This window comes from Dendronephthya gigantea, unplaced genomic scaffold (genome assembly GCF_004324835.1).
Source record: "Dendronephthya gigantea isolate DGI-Jeju-01 unplaced genomic scaffold, DenGig_1.0 000252F, whole genome shotgun sequence".
Taxonomy (NCBI): Eukaryota; Metazoa; Cnidaria; class Anthozoa; order Malacalcyonacea; family Nephtheidae; genus Dendronephthya; species Dendronephthya gigantea.
The window spans coordinates 97,734-117,862 of NW_021163262.1; the positions used below are offsets into that span (position 1 = coordinate 97,734).

Below are 20,129 nucleotides of genomic sequence, written 5' to 3' on the forward strand. Positions count from 1 at the left end.
CAAACGCATGCCGGAAATGAAATTCGAATTCGGAAATGAGGTTGTGTGAAAATTACCGCTGAATGCATATATGAAATATTAACTTATTGTGGGCTCTTCGTGGTTTCAGTCGATCCTATCTAGTGCCTTGCAACGTACAGTAGTCCCTCGCTAACTCAAACTCCCAAAGAGAAAGAAAAATTGTTCGAATCACTGGGGGTTCGAGTTAACCGGAGTTGGTGTCGGATTACGTTTATTATAAGTGATACAATAAGGTATAAAATCCAATCGAATCATTCTTCAAAGGATATCATGCTTACCAATATTAATGGTCACCGAGAGTGGACGACGTTTTAAAATTAAAAAGATCAAAAGAATACAAAAGGAACTAAAAAAGCTAGATCAATAACTACCGTGGCAATACACAAAATCTTTTAAAATTTATTATAACACAAAATATAGCTATTGCGTTATTTACGACTTTTCAATTATTTACAAAAAAAAACACTTTGGCAGTTATATTGGCAGTTATATTGCTACTACAGTGAAATATTGAAAAGTATATGGCGTCAAAATATTTAAAACATGCTTTACTGTGTAATTGCGTAAGTTGTTTATTAATACCTTTTGTTCAAATTGTAAAATACTCGCTAGTCGTGAATAAAACAATGCTGCTTGCCACATGTGACCAAAATAATCATATATTATTTTAAAATAAAACCAGGCAAAAACAACTGAAGTACGAGTTTCAGCAACATTTGACAAAATTCCCAGATCGCTCCCCAAAAATCTACCAATCTCCCCGTTTTTGGGAAATTTCCCCCAAAAGTGAGAGCCCTGAAATTTATTTATTTATTCAGGGGCCGGTTGTATGAAAGCCGGATAGAGCTATCCACCGGATAGTGATTATTATCAATCGCTTTAAAATCGCCCGTTGTTTGCTATTTTGCCCGTTGCGAATTTCCTAACTTTATTAAATCTAAAAGTATTCCTAAATCGAGGATCCTGTTTAGGGGATGATTCAGTAGCGTAGGCAGCCTGTCGGATTTATCCCGCTATGCAAATATTAAAGCAGCAGGCCTAAATCGATCATTTGGAGTATAAACTTTAAAATGTTTTAACAAAACATACGAAATCAACCTAACATATGCCTAAAAACATTTTTGCCATCATATTTATCGCTAATTTTGTATTTCACGCTGCCAAGAACAATTTCCTAATTTTCTCAGCCCCGATTCCATAGAATTCCTTTGAATACTTTTGTATTTAGTAGAGAATAATGCACGCTTTCAAACGGTATATGTATGCATAAAAGTAGTGCGTGCCTAGAAATATATAGACCCATTTCACTGACGTCATAATCATTAAAAGTTGTCCTCCAGATGTTTCCTTGCTTCACTGAAAATAATCGTTATGCGAGCGGTGAAGGTTTATATAGCGGTCAAAAGCAATTAACAAGGCAAAGTTTCACACAATAGTAAATATTTCTGTGTTTTGCATAAAATTTACGTTTTTGCAAAATTTATGCTACGTTAATTTGTCCTCCAGATGCCTAATGCCTAAAACATATTTGCAAGCATTTCGTAATTAAACTAAACGCCAGGTGTTTCCTTTTGTTTCTAAATGGTATCAAGTGATTTTCAATTTAAGCCTCATGAAAGCCCACACAGCAGGTTATAATCATATCTATCATTCTAATACAGCTTAGTTTACGCTTGATTTATCGTGTTATCGTCGTCGTTATATAAACATATAACGTTTCACGTATTATACAGCACCAAAGCCAAAAACCAAAAACGCACATTATATATTATATTCCATTCATTCAAAATGCACAAAATGTGCCTAGAATGTTTTGTTGTGAACAAACAGATTTGATTGATTGAGTAGAGATGGTGAATCGTAGAGCATTGTAGGATAGATATGACAGTGAAATCTAGTCTTTACTTACTATTATTCTGCCTTACCCTGGATCAGCCTCTGCAGTCTGTACGCGATCAATAACTACTCTAATAACTACTAATATCATATTATGTGTATTCTTTGAGCTATAAAGCTTTTACTATAAAGTTTAAAAATGTGCAGGTTTTCTTTGTACAAAGTCTGCCAGACAAACCAAGTTCACATCTTACAAAAGACAAAAATGCACTAGTAATTGTCGTATAAAATTACACGTAAAACATGGAGCAACATTTGCGTAGCAAAACATGGCAATTCGAAACTAGAAGTCTGCATCGTCAAACTCCTCAACCATACTGTTGAAATCTAGAAACATTTTAAAATAATGAAGCGTCACCTCTGAGCTCGTTATTGAAAACTGGAGTCTGACGAACTTCCTGAACATACCGCTTGTCTAGGGATGCAGTTACTTAGTTAATATATTTTTATTCATTTTATATATGAAACACAAACCAAATTAATATAGCTAAAGAAGTTATCTTTCTGGTTATGTTCGAATATTACAAACTGATATTATAGTTAGAAGTTTCTATTAAGTTTCTATGTTTCCAAGATTAAAATTCCCCTTATTATATAATCCCATCGCTTTGACAAGGCTAATTAATGTTTTAGCATTTGTACTCATGATGTAAAGCCAAGCTTTGAAAATCAATTTTAAACATTACATATAAAAGTGAAATTTCAAGAATAATATTATGTGAACATGATTTACAAGTGATCTGAACATACGAAAAGAACTGGAAATATTGATCAAATAATCAACTCATAGTTTGCTGAGCAATAACACTGTTCGACTGGTCAGATCCAGTAAATACTTAGGCAAAATTCGAAATCCTGTTAATTTGAGCATATTTGTGAAACGTAAGACTTTTATCAATTCAAAATGTGCGGATTTGGCCATGGGAACACTGGACCAGACCTGTTCTTAAAGCAATTCAATAAACTAAGGGCCTCCACAGACTAGAGATTTAGTTGTCGACAATTATTTGTGATGGACAAATAAGAATTATCGACGACTAAATAAGTCTGGTAAACGGGATTCCACACACTGGCGCTCAAATACTGATAGGGCAACCAAAATAGCGTGGAGACTAAAATTAGTCGACAAATGAAAAAAAGTTTTCACACATTAGAAAAACCACAAAAATGAGGTTTTGCAGCCGTCAGTTTGTCCACTATTGGTTCCACTCGTTGTCTCAACTGTTGTTTCCACGCATCATTCTGATCTTCTCCTTTTTTCGCCCCAACAATATTCATAATGTAAGGAAAAGCACTCACGCTGACCGTTGTGAGTAACTGGATTGTTTGGGGAAACATCGCTGGATTGAAGAACTCGAACAAGAGTGAGAATAAGATAAGAGAAAAGAAAAGTGAAGAAAACTTTTAAAGCAAAGTAAAAAAGACTCACATGGTAGAGTAAGAGGCGTTCTCTAATATTATCATAGAGTTCCTTTGATACCACGCACACAATTTTATCTTTTTCATCCAACATCTCACTTTCTCCTGTGCCGGAGTCATTGTCAACTATGTTCAACGATATACCACGAAAAAATAGATATCTATATCATAATCGAAATAACGAAATGCTTTCACAATACAAGATGAATTCAATAAAGTTAATAAGTCAATTTCCACAGGACGTACTCTCTTTATGATTGTATAAGCTTGTAAAAGGAATAGTCAGAGCGGAGAGAGCAAAAACCACGACATGCGTGAAGTCAGCGTAATCGAAAAAAATCACTGCCCCAGACAACAGGAAGACCATTACCAAGCACAAACTCCTCCGTACGAAAAACCTCACTCTTCCAAAACCATCCCAAAACAACAGACGCAAAATGGATAGTAATGACATCGGACTTTCCCGTTAACCTGTAATAACCATCAACCTTATTTTCTTCCTTTTTTCCTGACAACAACATCGCAGTAATATAAAATGTCAGAGGAACAAAAACATGGAAACCCTATTTAAGCACCAGTAGGATCGATATTCAGATTTAGCTTGTCTTACATAACAATGAGGATTATTGTTAAAACACTTGCAGCATCTCTTTTGCGTGGATTGGCTCGCGTTTTTGTTAAAACAAATTTCTTTCTCCTGGATCATAGACAGTTGCCTCAAAAGAGCACTAGCAATAAAATCTTCTGGTGATTTTTTAGAAGTCGTACATCCGGCAGGATTAACGCTTACGCGCAATCGAGTTGTTCTTCCCCCAACGTCGAGAGTCCAAGTAGGCCAATTGTGGACACTATCCACGGTGACTTTAATTTTGAGAAATGCCAAGATATTATGACCAATATTGTCTGTCCACAGCCAACTCCACTTCTTAATTGTGGCATTGTTCTCTTTAGAGGTGAATTGAAGATCAAGTTCTATCATATGAACAGCCTTATTTCGACCTAGTTCCTGTAGAAGCCACAAATCTGTTTCGTTGACGATCAAAATACACTCCTTGTCTGTTTCACTTGAGGACCTCGTCGTAATATTGTAAGTGTGATTTTGACTGGTAAATGTGCGTCCTTCGTGACCGTCAGCTGTTACCCAAAACGAAATACCAAGAACCAAGAGAACATACATGTAGAATCGGGATACTTGATTAGATTTATTTGTATTAGATTAAAGTCACGTGACAACTTATCACGAGGCTGTCGTTTGAAGTGTGTTCTTTCGTTTTGTATCGTTTGTGTATTTTGTATTAAAGCGATTGTAGAAAAGCTAAAGATTTGTGTGAGTTATTACATATCAGCGAAGGGGACATTACATTGGCGACGAGGATGGAAGTTCGTCTAACATTATAGCCGTGAATTTGGCAAGATTACCAATCGGGAGTGTAGTATTTAGCGAAAATATTTGAAATGTCTGTCGCGGACGAAGATGGCGCAGGACAAAACGGCAATCCGGCAGGCGCTCAAGCAAGTTTATTGACAAGCGACGTCAAAGGGCTTCCTTGCTTTAACCCCAGGGAAGACCCAACGAATTTGGCTGTGAGATGGAAGCGCTGGAAGCGGTCATTTAATGTGTTTTTAACGGCAAAGGGAGTAATAAATGACAAACAGAAAGTGGCATTACTTCTGCATACGGGGGGGTTGCAGTTGCAAGAACTATATTTTACGTTAGTAAACGAAGACGAAGAGAAAGAGTTTAAGGATTGCGTCAAGGTCTTGGATGAGTATTTCGTCCCTAAAGTGAATCTACCGTTTGAGAGACACCAGTTTCGTCAAATGAGTCAGATGAACGGCGAGAAAGTGGATCATTTTGTTTCTCGTCTTAGGCAAAAAGCTACTACGTGCGAATTTCAGAACGTGGAAGAAGCAATTCGAGACCAACTAATTGAGAAATGTGGCGACTCAAAGCTTAGACGGAAGTTTCTTGAACGCGTTAATGCAACACTCAAGGATTTACAAGATATTGCGCGGGCATATGAGGCGGTAGAAGAGCAGTTGAAATCAATGGAAGGTTCGAATACAGTAAACGTTGTGAGTCATAAATCGCGTTGGAGCGGACGAAAAGAGAAAAAGGTCAACACAGATCAGAAAGAGCGCAGATACTCAGCCAAGGGGACTGGGCACGACAACAAGGATAACGTACGACGATGTTACAACTGTAATAAAACTGGGCACTTTGCTCGAGACGCAAATTGTCCAGCAAAGTCCAAGAGCTGCAATAAATGCGGAATCATAGGTCACTTCTCAGCTTGCTGCAAAAAAGCAGGGGAGAAGCACAACAAGGAGAAAGAAAAAAAGGAGGAGAAAAGAGCATATAAAGTCTCTGAGGAAGAAGGAAAAACACCAACAAGAGATGACTATGCCTTTGTTATTGGTGGGCATGGACAAAAAGATATGGGTCAGGTGGATCTAATTATTGGAGGAGTGAAACTAGAAAGTATTTTAATTGACTCAGGTGCAACATGTAATGTAATTGATTGTGAACTCTGGAACTATCTTAAAAGAAAACATGTTAGGTGCGAGTCAAGGGTATCAGACAAGAAACTGTTTGCGTATGGACAGAAAGAGCCAATCGACGTTGTAGGGACATTTACAGCAGAGATTGTGTGCGAGGCAAACAGTGAAAGATGTGTAGACGATTTCACTGTGATTAAAGAGAACGGAAGGCCTATATTGGGGAAGAAAACAGCCGAACAATTGAAAGTACTCAGGGTTGGACCTGAAGAAATAATAAGAACTGTTAACACGGTCACACAAGAGGGAAGTGATTCAGATATTCGTGAGGAGTTTGCTGATATTTTTACCGGAGTCGGACTACTTAAGGATTACAAGCTGAAACTGCATATCGATGAGGATGTTATACCAGTTGCTCAGCCGGTGCGTAGACTGCCATTCGGTCTAAGGGACAAAGTAGACGATAAGTTAGACGAGTTACTCGACATGGGTATTATCGAAGAATTGCCAGAAGCAACACCTACAAGGTGGGTTTCACCATTAGTGGTTGTTCCAAAAGCAGATGGAAAGGATATTCGAGTTTGTATCGATATGAGAAGGGCAAACGAGGCGATTGTAAGGGAAAGACATCCTATTCCGACCATAGAAGAAGTTTTGTATGATTTAAATGGAGCAACGGTATTTAGTAAGATAGACCTCAAATGGGGGTTTCATCAAGTGGAACTCACAGAGGATTCAAGGGACATTACGACGTTCGTGACACACCGGGGGTTATATAGATATCGTCGACTGATGTTCGGAATTACTTCAGCTCCAGAGAAGTACCAGAAAATAATCTCAGATGTTTTGGCAGGGTGCAATGGGGTGGCAAATATTGCGGATGATCTTATTGTTTACGGGGCTGATTTATCCGAGCATGATGAGAATCTTTATAAAGTACTAACACGTCTGCGAGAGAAAGGTCTTACCGTAAATGGGGACAAATGTCAGTTTAGACTTCCGGCCTTGACCTTTTTTGGCCACAAGCTCAGTGCCAAAGGGGTGGCACCAAGTGAAGAGAAAGTTGCTGCTGTAGTCAACGCTAGACCACCGCAAAATGTTTCGGAAGTTAGGTCGTTCGTACAGTTAGTACAGTATTCGGCAAAGTTTATCCCGGACTTTGCGCAGATTGCAGAGCCGTTGCGTCGTGTACTAAGAAAGGGACAGTCGTTCGTTTGGGGTCAGAGCAACAGCAGGCGTTTGAGAAGCTGAAATGGATGATGACTAGGGCTGAAGCCCTGGCTTATTTTAGAAACGACTGCAAAACGAGAATCGTCGCGGATGCAGGGCCGGAGGGAATTGGAGCTGTGTTGCTACAACTGCAAGGAGACCAGTGGAGAGCGGTGTCGTATGCCTCCAGGAACCTCTCGGACGTAGAGCGGCGATACGCCCAAACAGAGAAGGAAGCACTTGCACTCGTGTGGGCTTGCGAGCGGTTTAATATATATGTGTATGGTCGTGAATTCGAACTGGAAACTGACCATAAGCCACTAGAGTGTATTTTCAACAAGACATCGAAACCCTCAGCAAGGATCGAAAGATGGGTATTACGACTTCAGTGCCACAACTTCAAGGTCGTTTACCGGCCTGGAAAGACGAACATTGCCGATGCTTTGTCTAGAATGAACCAGAAGAATCCAAAAGACCACAGCAGCGAGAAAGAGGACGTCATCCGTTTCGTTGCCATACAAGCGACACCCGTGGCCTTAACGACTAAAGAAATAGAGAGAGCGTCAGAAATCGACGCTGAATTACAAAGTGTGCGATACTATATCGAATCGGGAGATTGGACTAAATGTAAACTGTCGGCAAATGCGTGTGTAAAGAATGAGCTCTGCATGATTGGTAGACTTGTTTTACGGGGGAATCGAATCGTTATTCCTCAGATGTTGCGAAGAAAGGTTTTGGAAGCGGCACATGAAGGCCATCAAGGAATTGTAAAGACGAAAAGCAGATTAAGAACGAAAGTATGGTGGCCCAAGATGGACATAGATGCTGAACGAGTGTGTAAATCGTGTCATGGATGTCAAGTAGTCAGCCAGTATAATGTACCGGAACCCATGAAACGGACCGAGATGCCTACAGGCCCATGGCAAGATGTCGCAGTAGACTTGATGGGGCCAATGCCAACCGGAGAATACTTGCTGGTAGTCGTGGATTACTATAGTCGATACTACGAAGTTTCCATTATGCACTCAACAACTTCAGAAAAGATTATCAAAGCGCTAAACGAAATTTTTGCTAGATTTGGTTTTCCTTACTCGTTGAAATCAGACAACGGGAGACAGTTTGTTAGTGAGGAGTTCAAGAGGTTTTTACAACAAGTGAATATTGAACACAGAACGTCACCACCACTTTGGCCACAAGCTAACGGTGAAGTGGAGCGCCAAAATCGCACTCTTCTCAAGGCACTAAAAGTGGCCCAAGTTGAAGGCAAGGATTGGAGAAAGGAGTTACCACAATTCCTTCTTGCGTATAGAACAACACCGCAAGTCACAACTGGAAAAACACCAGCGTTCCTTATGTTCAAACGTGAACTGAGAAGTAAACTTCCAGAACTTAGGGGAGATATAGACGACTTTGATGAGAACATAAGGGATCGCGATTGGCGAAACAAGCTAGTACAAAAAGCTAATGCAGATGAAAAAAGGAGGGCAAATGATAGCACTATTCTACCAGGAGACCAAGTACTACTACGGAACACTAAAACGTCAGGGAAGTTAGCTGCCAACTACGAAAAGGAGCCGTATACGGTGGTCACGAAGGAGGGGAACGAAGTGATGGTAGAGGCGGACGATGGCTCGATCTTTAGGAGAGACAGTTCATTTGTAAACCATATATAATCCAGTGGAGTCAGCTACGGAAAGCGAGTCCCAACAACAGCCGCAACCGGATAGCGAAACGGTTATCACCAATAGACTTAAGCGGGAGATTAGATTACCCGAGCGATTCAATGATTTTATCATGGACAAACCAAAGTGATACAAATATATTACGAAACAGTATGAACACGATAGTTCGTGTAGTTGAAGTTATGATTGGTTGTTCGAACACTAAATTGACTGGAAAGGAAGGGATGTAGAATCGGGATACTTGATTAGATTTATTTGTATTAGATTAAAGTCACGTGACAACTTATCACGAGGCTGTCGTTTGAAGTGTGTTCTTTCGTTTTGTATCGTTTGTGTATTTTGTATTAAAGCGATTGTAGAAAAGCTAAAGATTTGTGTGAGTTATTACATATCAGCGAAGGGGACATTACAATACAGAAAAGATGTAACCATTTTGAGTTGACAAAGCATTTCTTACAATGAATGAATAAATGCTTCTCTTGTCTTGTCTGATGCAAGTCAGCAAAATATGTGTATTATTATTGTCCTTGCGTCATACTTGTTGCCGGAAACACGGTACTTAAAGCAAGCGGCAAGACAAAAAAAGACTCAACTACGTACTAGTTAGCTGGACTGTTATTCACTGTAAAACAAAGAATTAAACAGTCGCTTGCATTTATTAAAAAAAAAGACAACATTTCTTTCGACAATGTAAAATTGATCTTGAAGTACTTATATATTTCTAGTACGATTGTAATAAACTAAATGTCATGCGCAAAGTTTCAGACAAGGTCATATGATACTCTTCATATGTACTATTCATAACATAAGTGGCTGGGTTGATGATATCAAGATGATATCAAGATGATATCAAGTGCAGGGGCGCACATTAGGGGGGTGTGGGGGTGGTGTAACACCCAATTCCGCTTGCAACATCTTATTCTCAACTAAGGTAATGCGATCAGATTACCCCAGAAGGGTCGCTTCCCTTGTGAACATAGCGCGTTGGGCGAACTTTCACAACACGCACTGGCGCTCCGTTCAAATCTTCGAGCGTTTAAATCGGAAGAAGAAGATATACTAGTAAATGTATCTTGGTTCGAAGTATGCCGCGGGCAGCAGATTTAGGGATAATAACAATACGTTCGTGAGAATGCTCAAAGCCCAATTTACTAAGAGTTGGAATCTTCGAAATATCTATGCTTGTATGTCTGAAAGTTCAGTGATAATCAATCTGTCTTTATATAAATTGGACTGAACCTTTAATATTCTTGTGGTTAATCGTGCGTCTTGTATGTAAACATCTCAAATTCAAAAGGTTGAGTAACTAAATTAGTACTGGTCAACGGTTACATCTCGAGCGTAGTATTAACTTGGTAGTATTAATGGGAAATACCATTCGCGGGTTTCGAATTTTAAAAATTTCTCGGGGGAGAATGGACCCCAGGACCCGCTATGTAGCGGTCGGATCTCAGAGATGGCCAGATATCGGGCTGTATCCGCGCCTGCAACTATCAATTTAAACGAGCACGAACGCTATACAAAAGTCGGTCCCAGGACACAGACACCCTCCCATTATTTTTGATAATGTGCGCCCCTGTCAACAGATATATGTCTATTCGAAAAAGGATAACTAACTTCTAGACAATCGAAAATCAGTTAATCTTTATACCACATTTGATGCGAAGTTTTTCAAAATGCACTGCAACGTTGCTCCTTGGTTTATACTGGAATGTATTTATTTTATCCTGCCTAATTATATATGAATAAATTTATATAATTATTAGAATAGGGTAATGATTCAATATGGAGCTTTATTTATAAGAGTGCTTTGTTATTATTATATTTGTAAAATTAAACAAATTCAAATCGATTTATTGGCTGAAAGAACGGTGTAAAATGTGAGTAATTTTCATCTATATTTGTCAAGAAATTTCGCGTGGCACTTCGCTCTGTAATTTGATTGGATAGTTACAAAAAACTAAATAAATCTGATTGGCAGAGCTTCAATCTTATTGGCTTAAAAATGATGTGAATAATGCTAAAAAATAGTGCGATTTGGGATTAATCACACTACTCTTCACCAATCGGATTGCAAGAAACACCATTGATTTCAAAATGAATATAATAAATATGATTACTAGATTATAGAGTAATGATATAATATGGAGATTTATCTGTTATAAGAGTGCTTTGTCTTTGCCAGTACTGGATATTGAGGTTGTTTTTGTCTTTTTACTGATCACACGAACATGTACATTACATTTGCACCAACAGAAGCCTTACGAGAAATCTTAGACAATTCATTTGCAAACATTCATCGCTTTATTTAGGGAGGTCATGAAGAACTAGAGAGATTCCTTAAATGAAAAACTAAGATCTTCCTCGTCTGTTTAACTTGAGGAGGTCGTTGGTTTGACTTTACGTTCTTCGAACATAGCTCAGTGTGAGGTAATCTGCATTAATTTCCTGTCGGGTAATGGCTACAGAAGAGAGCTTTGTCATTGCTAGTATTGAATGTTGAGGTTGTGACTAGTTTCACTTAGAAACCTCAAAATATTCTTTGTTTGTTTACTTGAGAAAGTCGTCGTAATATTGTCAGTGTTGTTTTGACTGGTAAATGAGGGCCCCATGACCGTCAACTTTTACCCAAAACGAAATACCAAGAACCAAGAGAACATCCGGAAAAGATGGAACCATTTTGATTTGACAAAGTACAGCTTGTGACGAATGCTACCTTTCGTTCAACACTTTTCAATGTGAAACTAAATAATTACACAGACATATATTACAATAATTACACATAATTACACGGGTCTTTATTCAAATACAGGATAACACTTCTCTTCATGTGTTCCTAGTACAATTCTGATAAACTAAACGTCAGTTACGTAACGTCTGTTACCTATTTTTCTAGATGATAGGAAGTGATTTTTAATTTAAATCACATGAAAGCACACACGCAGCAGGTTTTAATCATATCATTCCAACACAGTTCAGTTTACGCTTGGTTTCATTATTCCAAGTGATTGATCGTATTATCTTCTGTAGCGCTAGCACGTTTATACATAAAACGTTTTATATTTATAATATATATATATATATATATATATATATATATATATATATATATATATATATAATATATTTATATTATACGTTATTACAGAATGTTCAGAATGTGCCTGGAATGTTTTCGTCTAGAGAAACAGATTTGAGTGATTGAGTAGAGATGGTGAATCGTAGAAAATCGTACGATAGATATGATCGTGAAATCTAGTCTTTACTTGTTATTATTCTGCCTTACCCTGGATCAGCCGCTGCAGTCTGTAATCGATCAAGTCTTATAGGGGGGGGGAGTGTAGGGGTGTCATCCCCACATGGATCTCAATGAGTCCGCGTAGCCTACCAAGAGGAATTACATCAATTATATTAGGTGTGATATATCATTCAACGAGCAATAAAGAACCTGAAAATATCATAATCTACGAGAACATATTCATAAAAACCTTCATACCTTTTTGTCAAACCAGCCAAATGCTGCTGTTACAATAACTGGTGAAACTGGTGATTTTAATCCCAGCTCAACAGGTAAAAGATATCACGCAATTTAACTACCTTAAAACAACTTGTTACCTTTAAAACTCGAGATTCTGATACTTTAGATTGGTTCCTTACAAACAAATCTAACATTTTCACTGCTTCGCAGCTACCAAAGATAGGATATATGATTCTAGCCAAACCAATTACTAGCCGTGTGACTAAATCAAAGAACAATAGAATTAAAATCTGTGACATGCGAGATAGCGCATGACGTGCACTAGGGCGGTGGATCATTCAAAATGATTGGTCCTCAATTATTAGCGCCAACACTTGTGAAGACAAATACAAGCTGTTCATGTCAGAATTGAATCAAGCTATTGATACATTTCTTTCGCATAGAACTGTCACAAAAAACGCAACGGATCGACCGTGGATAACTAGCGAGATTAAAATGTGGATTCGCAAACGACAAACTGCATTTTACCAACAAGGAAAGCATTCAACGGCATATCGATCATGGCACAATAAGGTGCAACGTAAAATTCGAGCAGCAAAACATAATTATTATCAAAACAAAGTGGTTGCAGTGGAAAAAAAACAGATCCAGCATCATGGTGGAGGCAAATAAAAAAGTTAACAGGCCAAGATATCCAACAGGAGTGGCATCACCAATTCCTTAATAACGATATGAATACCAAATTATTAGCTAATAAGATTAATGATTTTTTCGTAGGGCTTACTGATCACTTCCCACCATTACTCCCACAGCCCCACCTACCGATGTCCCACACTGTCTCCTTGTTACCAAGAAAGAGGTCCTTAAAGCATTATCATCGCTCCAAGTTAGAAAGGCAACTTGACCTGACAATATCCCAAATAGGCTTCTGAAGGAGTTTGCACTCGAGCTAGCACCCATCATCCAGGACATTTACAATCAATCAATGAGGGAAGGATACATTCCATCGATGCTAAAATCTTCAAAGACAATAGAAAACGACTTGAGACCAATATCTCTCACTTGTTCAGAAGCAAAGATCATGGAAAGCTTTACATGCACTAGACTCCTACCACAGATAAATGAGAAGCTTGATCCTTGCCAGTACGCCTGTAAGGGTCACTCAACAACGGATGCACTTCTCTATATGTTACAAGCAATTTATGAGGCGATGGACAACGGCGAGGTAGCAGCGCGGATTTTCTTCGCAGATTTCAGCAAAGGGTTTGATCTTATTGATCACACCATCTTAATTCAAGAACTGAATAAACACTCATCCTGTGCTCACGAGCTGGATTGCAGCTTTCTTGACGAATCGGAAACAAGCTGTTAGAATTGGAGGAGTTGTATCAGATTGAAAGACTTTGAAAGGTGGAGTACCTCAGGGGACCAAACTGGGAGTACTCCTTTTTATAGTTATGACCAATAACCTGCTCTCCGAATGGAACCTGCGTAGTAAATTTGTTGACAATACGTCTGCTTTGGAGATTATCCCAAGAAACTCTATTAGTCTTTTAGACCATGCTGCATCCGATATACATAATTTGCTATGAATCATAACATGAAGCTAAATCCCACAAAATGCAAAGAGATGCTCATAAATTTCTACACATCTCAAACTTCTTACTCCATCCGATTAAAATTGGAAACACTGTTATCGAGCGAGCCAAGACTAATAAAATCTTAGGTGTCATTATGAGCAACGACCTGAAGTGGAATTGCCACGTAGAATACATTGTTAAGAAAGCTAGTAAGAAGTTGTATTCTTTAAGAATTTTGCGAAGAGCGGGGGTCAACCAAAGTAATATACAAAAAGTATACCTAAGCACAGTACGTCCGGTGCTGGAATACGCTGCCCCTGTGTGGCAGGATATACCGGATTATTTGTCAGAAGCAATAGAAGTAGTGCAAAAAAGGGCACTCAAAATAATTTATCCAGGGACTGAGTCGTATTCGGAAGCTCTTAAACGATCACAACTGCCAACCTTGAAAACAAGAAGAGAACTACTGCATGTGTGTAGAATATATGAACACGATGAAATGTGAGGATCATCCGCTATTTACATTATTACCAAAGTCTGCTGCATGTGATCACAATTTCAATTTAAGGAAGATCTCGGAACAATTATACCTATTTAATAACGTTACTAATTGTAGAACAAAGAGAACACAATCCTTTTATACTTTTAAATTTTAACTAGATTAGTACCTTGTTCAAATATTTGATAAATATTTAAATTTTAAATATGACATATTCGTAATTCGTATCATTAATTGCCCAATAGAATATAGTAACATTGTGTAAATAGTAAGATCTTATTAACTTTTATTGTAATACTTGCTCAGTAATTCAGTTTTTGTAACTGCAAGGGAGTCTTTTAATAAACCACACATATAACAGAAAAAATGACCAAACTTAGATATTTGTAACGTATAATGCCTATTCTTTGAGATATTGCATGAGGTGTACTATATAAAAAGTTTAAAAATGTGCAAGTTTTCTACTTTTCTTTATACAAAGTCTGGTAGACAAACAAAGTATAAAATTATAGGCAAAACACGGAGCAATGTTTGCGTAGCAAAACATGGCAATTTGAAATTATAATTATCTTCGTCATATAGCAAATTCCTCACAAATATATTAACTATTAACTAGCAACATTTTAAAATAATGAAGGGTCAACTCTGAGCTCAATATTGAAACCGGGAGTCTGACGAATTTCCGGAATGATGCAGTTAGTTTGTTTTTGGACCAGGAACTGGTCTCTAACCGCTGCTAATCTTCCTGTTGTTGTTGTTGTTGCTGTTGTTGTTGTTGTTGTTGTTGTTTTGTGTTGTTGTTGCTGTTGTTGTTGTTGTTGTTGTTGTTGTTGTTGTTGTTGTTGTTGTTGTTGTTGTTGTTGTTGTTGTTGTTGTTGTTGTTGTTGTTGTTAGGGGGCGACGCTCTTTAAAAAAACCCTAAGGCTCTAGCATTACTTGTTTGATCGGAATGAAACTTGGCACAATTATTCTAAGCAATATTCCGCATCGATTGACGGAGTTCGAATTTTTACTTTTGACCATTGAAGCAAGTTACAAGCAATTCTTAACTATATTTGCTGCAAATAATATATACATATCATTATTATTCAGCCTATATACAGGGTGAGTAAAAAAAAACCGACACCTTTAAAATTCAAATTAGCCGGATAGCGGCTATAATGTGACAGAAGTTGCTTAAAATATTTCATAGGTATACAAAGCATATCATATTAATTAACCTAAAACATAAAGTTTGTTCCCATTGGGAGTTAAAATGCATTCTAAGCTTTGTACATACAAAAGAACAGTTTTATCAAATCGTTTTTGTTGATTGTACATGGGAATTGTCATATTCCAGCCATAAGTTCACAGCTAATTTGAATTTCAAAGGTGTCAGTTTTTTTTACTTACCCTGTATAAGTAAACGCAAATGATTAGAAACACATTGTCCTCTCCATTGTTGTAAATACAATCACATTTAATCCCGGTAAAGCTGCTCACGAATGTGGACGACTAATTATGATTAATTATAAGCTTATTGATTTGTTTATCAAGTCATAATCTTGGAGCTCTTGAGCGTTTAACGATTTTCACAAGATCGAAACTCGATCACGCAGTTCTTGGTCCACTATAGTACGATCGTACTTGTTATTCATTTTATTTGACACACAAGTCTTATTAACAGCAACTTATAATAGCTGATGAAGTTATCTTTTCCGATTATATTCCAACATTACTACTGATATCATAGTTATAAGGTTTCTATAAAATTTCTATAATGTTTAGATGATGATTATAAAATTCCCCTGATTATAGTAATACCATCGCTTTAATAAGGCCAATAATCCCTGAGCATCTACATGTTCATTATATAGGTTAAGCTTTGAAGATCAATTTTAAATATTGCATAAACATGAACATTTCAAAAATATTATCTAAACATGATTAAGTGATCGGAATATACGAAAAGAACTGGAAATATTGATCAAATAATCAACTCATAGTTTGCTAAGCAATAACACTGTTCGACTGCTCAAATCGAGGAAATTCTTAGGCAAAATTCAAAACCTTGTTTATTTAAGCAACGCTGTGAAACGTAAAATTTTTATTCATAAAAATATATGGATTTGCGTGGATGGGGCCAGGGTCTTCGCTAATTAAACCATTCTCTCGGCGCGAGATCACCTGGTAAAAGTATAAGATATGTTGGATGATTTATTGTTTCAGAAGAGTTTATATTAAACGCTACTCACTCTAATAATTAAATCGTCATTTTCATTATTTACTTCACGAATTTGGTTGGATTCTGTTTCGCCAGTCGTAGAATTGTCCGTTGTTAGTTCCACTCGTTGAATCAAATGTTCAATTAATTCGGGTTTGTCATGAGAGGAGGTTATACCCAATTCAGTCTGACGTAATTCAGGTTTTGAAGCCGTCAGTTTGTTAACTAATCGTTTCACATGTCGTTTCAACTGTTGTTTCCACGTATCTTTCTGATCTTCTCCTTTTTTCGCCGCAACAATATTCATAATGTAAGGAAAAGCACTCACGCTGAACGTTATGAGTAACTGGACTGTTGGGGAAACATCGCTTGAAGAGCTCGAACAAGAGTGAGAATAAAATAAGAGAAAAGAAAAGTGAAGAAAACTTTTAACGTGAAGTAAAAAAAGACTCACATGGTTTGGTAAGAGGCGTTCTCTAATATTATCATAGAATTCCTTTGATACAACGCACACAATTTTACTATTTTTATCAAACATCTCACTTCCTCTACTGCCGAAGTCATTATTAACAATGTTCAAATATGAACTACTCACGTTGTTGAGGACATTGTCTAGTTCATTATTAAGGTCATTGTTGTTGTCCCTGTTGTTGTCATTGTTATTGTTGTTGTCATTGTTGTTGTCATTGTTATCCATGTTGCAATCATAAATCAGCCTAATCAAGACGACATATTGTTGTTCAACAAATGACCAAAACATCCAGGAGTAAAATGTCAGAATTGATATGTAAACAATGCAAGGGAAAAAGTAGACAATATTGAGAATTATGCCTGAGAGCAACCCAATTAAAATGGGAGGCGTGTAGGGAATACAAACGAATAATGGAAAGATGAGAAAAAACGAATTACATGAATACATGTACAAGGCTATATATCGCCTCGTGAAGAAGGCGCTATAACAAGTTGAAGCAACTAAACTAATCATGCATGTATTCATTAAATTAACTTGCAATATAAAGACAACTGGAATTTAAACTAAACAAAGAAAAAAAACTTTAATGTACAGCAGAACTTTACACCGTACAAAATATCGTGATGTATTAGAGGACTTGACAGATTCAGAAAATCTAATCAAAGATTTTTTCCACCGTTTTATGTTAAAAGGCAACGTGGCTAAACCAATGACTTTCGATTTAGCTTTGCGCGACAAATAGATATCTATGTCATAACTAAAATAATAAAATGCTGCACGTACAAAAGGAAATACTTCTGAGAAGTCAATTTCCCCCAAAAAATTCTCAGCGTCGTAACATATGATGGACACAGGAATGGACAGCGCCGAAAGAGCAAAAAGCACAAGTAGAAAAACACCAGAGTCATCGAACAATTTCAGTGTCCAACACAACAGGAAGATCACTCCAAACAACAAACTCCTGCGTACAAAAGATCTCACTCTTCCAAAACCATCCCAAAATAACAGACGCAGAATAGATAGTAATGACATCGGACTTTCCGTTAACCTGTAATAATCATTGACCTTATTTTGGTTTAGACTTAGTAATATCATGGCAGGATAGAATAACACAGCCAGAGATAAAACTTTGCCGTATCGAAACACCGATAACATCGAGTTAATTATGCGCACGAATTCAGATTCATCTGACCTCACATAACAATGAGGATTATTGTTAAAACCCTTACAGCATCTCTTTTGCGTGGTTTGACTCGAATTTTTGTTGAAACAAATTTCTTTCTCCTTATTCAAAGAGAGTTGCCTCAAAAGAGCTCCAGCAATAAAATCTTCTGGTGACTTTTTGGATACCGTACATCCGGCAGGACTATCACTTACAGGCAATCCACTTGTTTTTCTTGCAACGTCGAGAGCCCAAGTCAACCCAGTTTGGGCAGTACTATCCTCAATGACTTTTATTGCGAGCAATTCCAAGACATTATGACCGATATATTCTGTCCATAGCCAACTCCACTTCTTAATGGTGGAATTGTTCTCTTTAGAGGTGAATTGAAGATTAAGGCCCCGTCTACACTAGTGCGTTTTCGTTTGTATGCGGTTTCGCAAGACCGAAAACGCATCGATCGATTCGCGTTCACACTACCGTTTTCGTAGCGTATTCGACTGTTCACACTGAAACGCTTGAATACGATGATCGGATCGTAGTCTGACGTAAAACGGTAATTTGCGCATGCTCAGCATTTGTTTAGCAACCAGGCCTGATTTTCCCGATGCTCTTTGCGAGCGTAATGTTATGAAATTTTGAGCTATTTTCAAAAGGAAACCTAGACACGTGTGTTATAAGAAATCGTCGATTTCTTATGGCTAGTTCTTCGCAGCAAAATAAATCTAAAAAGAATGGTAATAACAACAAGCAGGAGGCATTCATATGGACAGACGACGAAGTGGAGCTGTTGTTAAGAGTTACAAACGAGTACAAAGTATCAAAGTCATTTGAAAGTATCGACTGGGAATCAATCCAAAGCAAGTACGGTGACATTCTTGAACGTTTCAAACAGCAGTATCCTGCAGTTGAAAGCACCTCTTGTGGAAAGGACTTTTCACATAACGTGCGTGAAATTCCGAAGCAGATAGTAGCCACAAAACTAAAAAATATAAGGAGTAAATACAGAAAATCAGTCGATAGCGGCAAGAGAAGCGGTCATGGTCGTGTCGTCTGGCTGTATTTCGACTTGTGCGAATCCATATGGGGTGGTTCACCAGCAACAACATCGATTGATACAGGAATCGAGTCCTCAGATATGTCATCAAATACTACATCTTCAGCATCGACGACTCCCTCACGGAATGATCCAGAATCAGACACAGAAGATCCCCTACTCAATATAAACTACTCTGAACCTGAGAGCCCAATTCCAAGCACTCCATCACAGACAAAGCCCAACACTTGTGACACACCACCAAACACCACTGATACGCCGACCACTAATGACAACCGAAGAGCCCTACTTTATGATAAACTAAAAAATCACGAGCAAGACAAGTTGAAAAGAAAACTGTCTATTGATAATCAGTTGCTTATCTGTGCACAAGAAGACTCAAAAGTCAAAAAGCAGCTTCTTGATAAGTTGGACAACATGGACAAGAAATGCTCAGAAAACATGGAAAGAGTGTCAGCTAACATAGAAAAATTAACGAATTGCATTACAGACTTCTTCACTGCATACCAGAATAACAGAATGCGTAATATCCAACAACAACAACTCTGTACCCCACCTGGTCTACCACATCAGCCTTATCAACCAGTTGACCCAGCAAGGTATCCACCATCTACTATGCAGCAATATGGCTGTTATCCTCCCATTAACCACACCAATCAAAATGGGTACAACTACAACAGCACCCAGTTTACCTTCTTGGATAATGAACACGAACAGCCTAACTGAACACTTAGATAGATATAATAATTTATATTGGATAAAAACACTTAATCAGCTTAATTTTATTTATAACTTGTATATAAATGCTTACATATGTTGATACTTATTACACTGATTAGTTAACCTGTAGTAAGGAAGTGTTCATTATTTATATTTGGGGTTGGTACCGAAGAGTATTCTTCTTCTGGATAATGAACACCAACAGCCTAACTGAACACTTAGATAGATATTA

The 20,129-nt window shown here is 37.7% G+C and overlaps 3 protein-coding genes across 3 annotated transcripts; 2 read left to right on the plus strand and 1 right to left on the minus strand.

Annotated features, from left to right (window-relative positions):
- Window positions 1-4,563: 4,563 nt before the first annotated feature.
- On the plus strand, window positions 4,564-7,086 carry LOC114540881 (uncharacterized protein K02A2.6-like). Its single transcript, XM_028560889.1, has one exon. It carries the CDS (start codon window positions 4,792-4,794, stop codon window positions 7,084-7,086), a length of 2,295 nt encoding a protein of 764 aa, XP_028416690.1. The 5' UTR covers window positions 4,564-4,791.
- An 8-nt stretch (window positions 7,087-7,094) lies between these two features.
- Window positions 7,095-8,717, plus strand: LOC114540882 (uncharacterized protein K02A2.6-like). Its single transcript, XM_028560890.1, has one exon. It carries the CDS (start codon window positions 7,095-7,097, stop codon window positions 8,715-8,717), a length of 1,623 nt encoding a protein of 540 aa, XP_028416691.1.
- A 7,785-nt stretch (window positions 8,718-16,502) lies between these two features.
- On the minus strand, window positions 16,503-17,183 carry LOC114540883 (homeobox protein 5-like). Its single transcript, XM_028560892.1, has one exon. It carries the CDS (start codon window positions 17,181-17,183, stop codon window positions 16,503-16,505), a length of 681 nt encoding a protein of 226 aa, XP_028416693.1.
- Between the last annotated feature and the right edge of the window lie 2,946 nt (window positions 17,184-20,129).

What these genes read in the sequence shown, in the direction of transcription:
- LOC114540881 (XM_028560889.1), top strand. Translation starts at nt 4,792, where the DNA reads ATGTCTGTCGCGGACGAAGATGGCGCAGGACAAAACGGCAATCCGGCA.
- LOC114540882 (XM_028560890.1), top strand. Translation starts at nt 7,095, where the DNA reads ATGACTAGGGCTGAAGCCCTGGCTTATTTTAGAAACGACTGCAAAACG.
- LOC114540883 (XM_028560892.1), bottom strand. Translation starts at nt 17,183, where the DNA reads ATGGATAACAATGACAACAACAATGACAACAACAATAACAATGACAAC.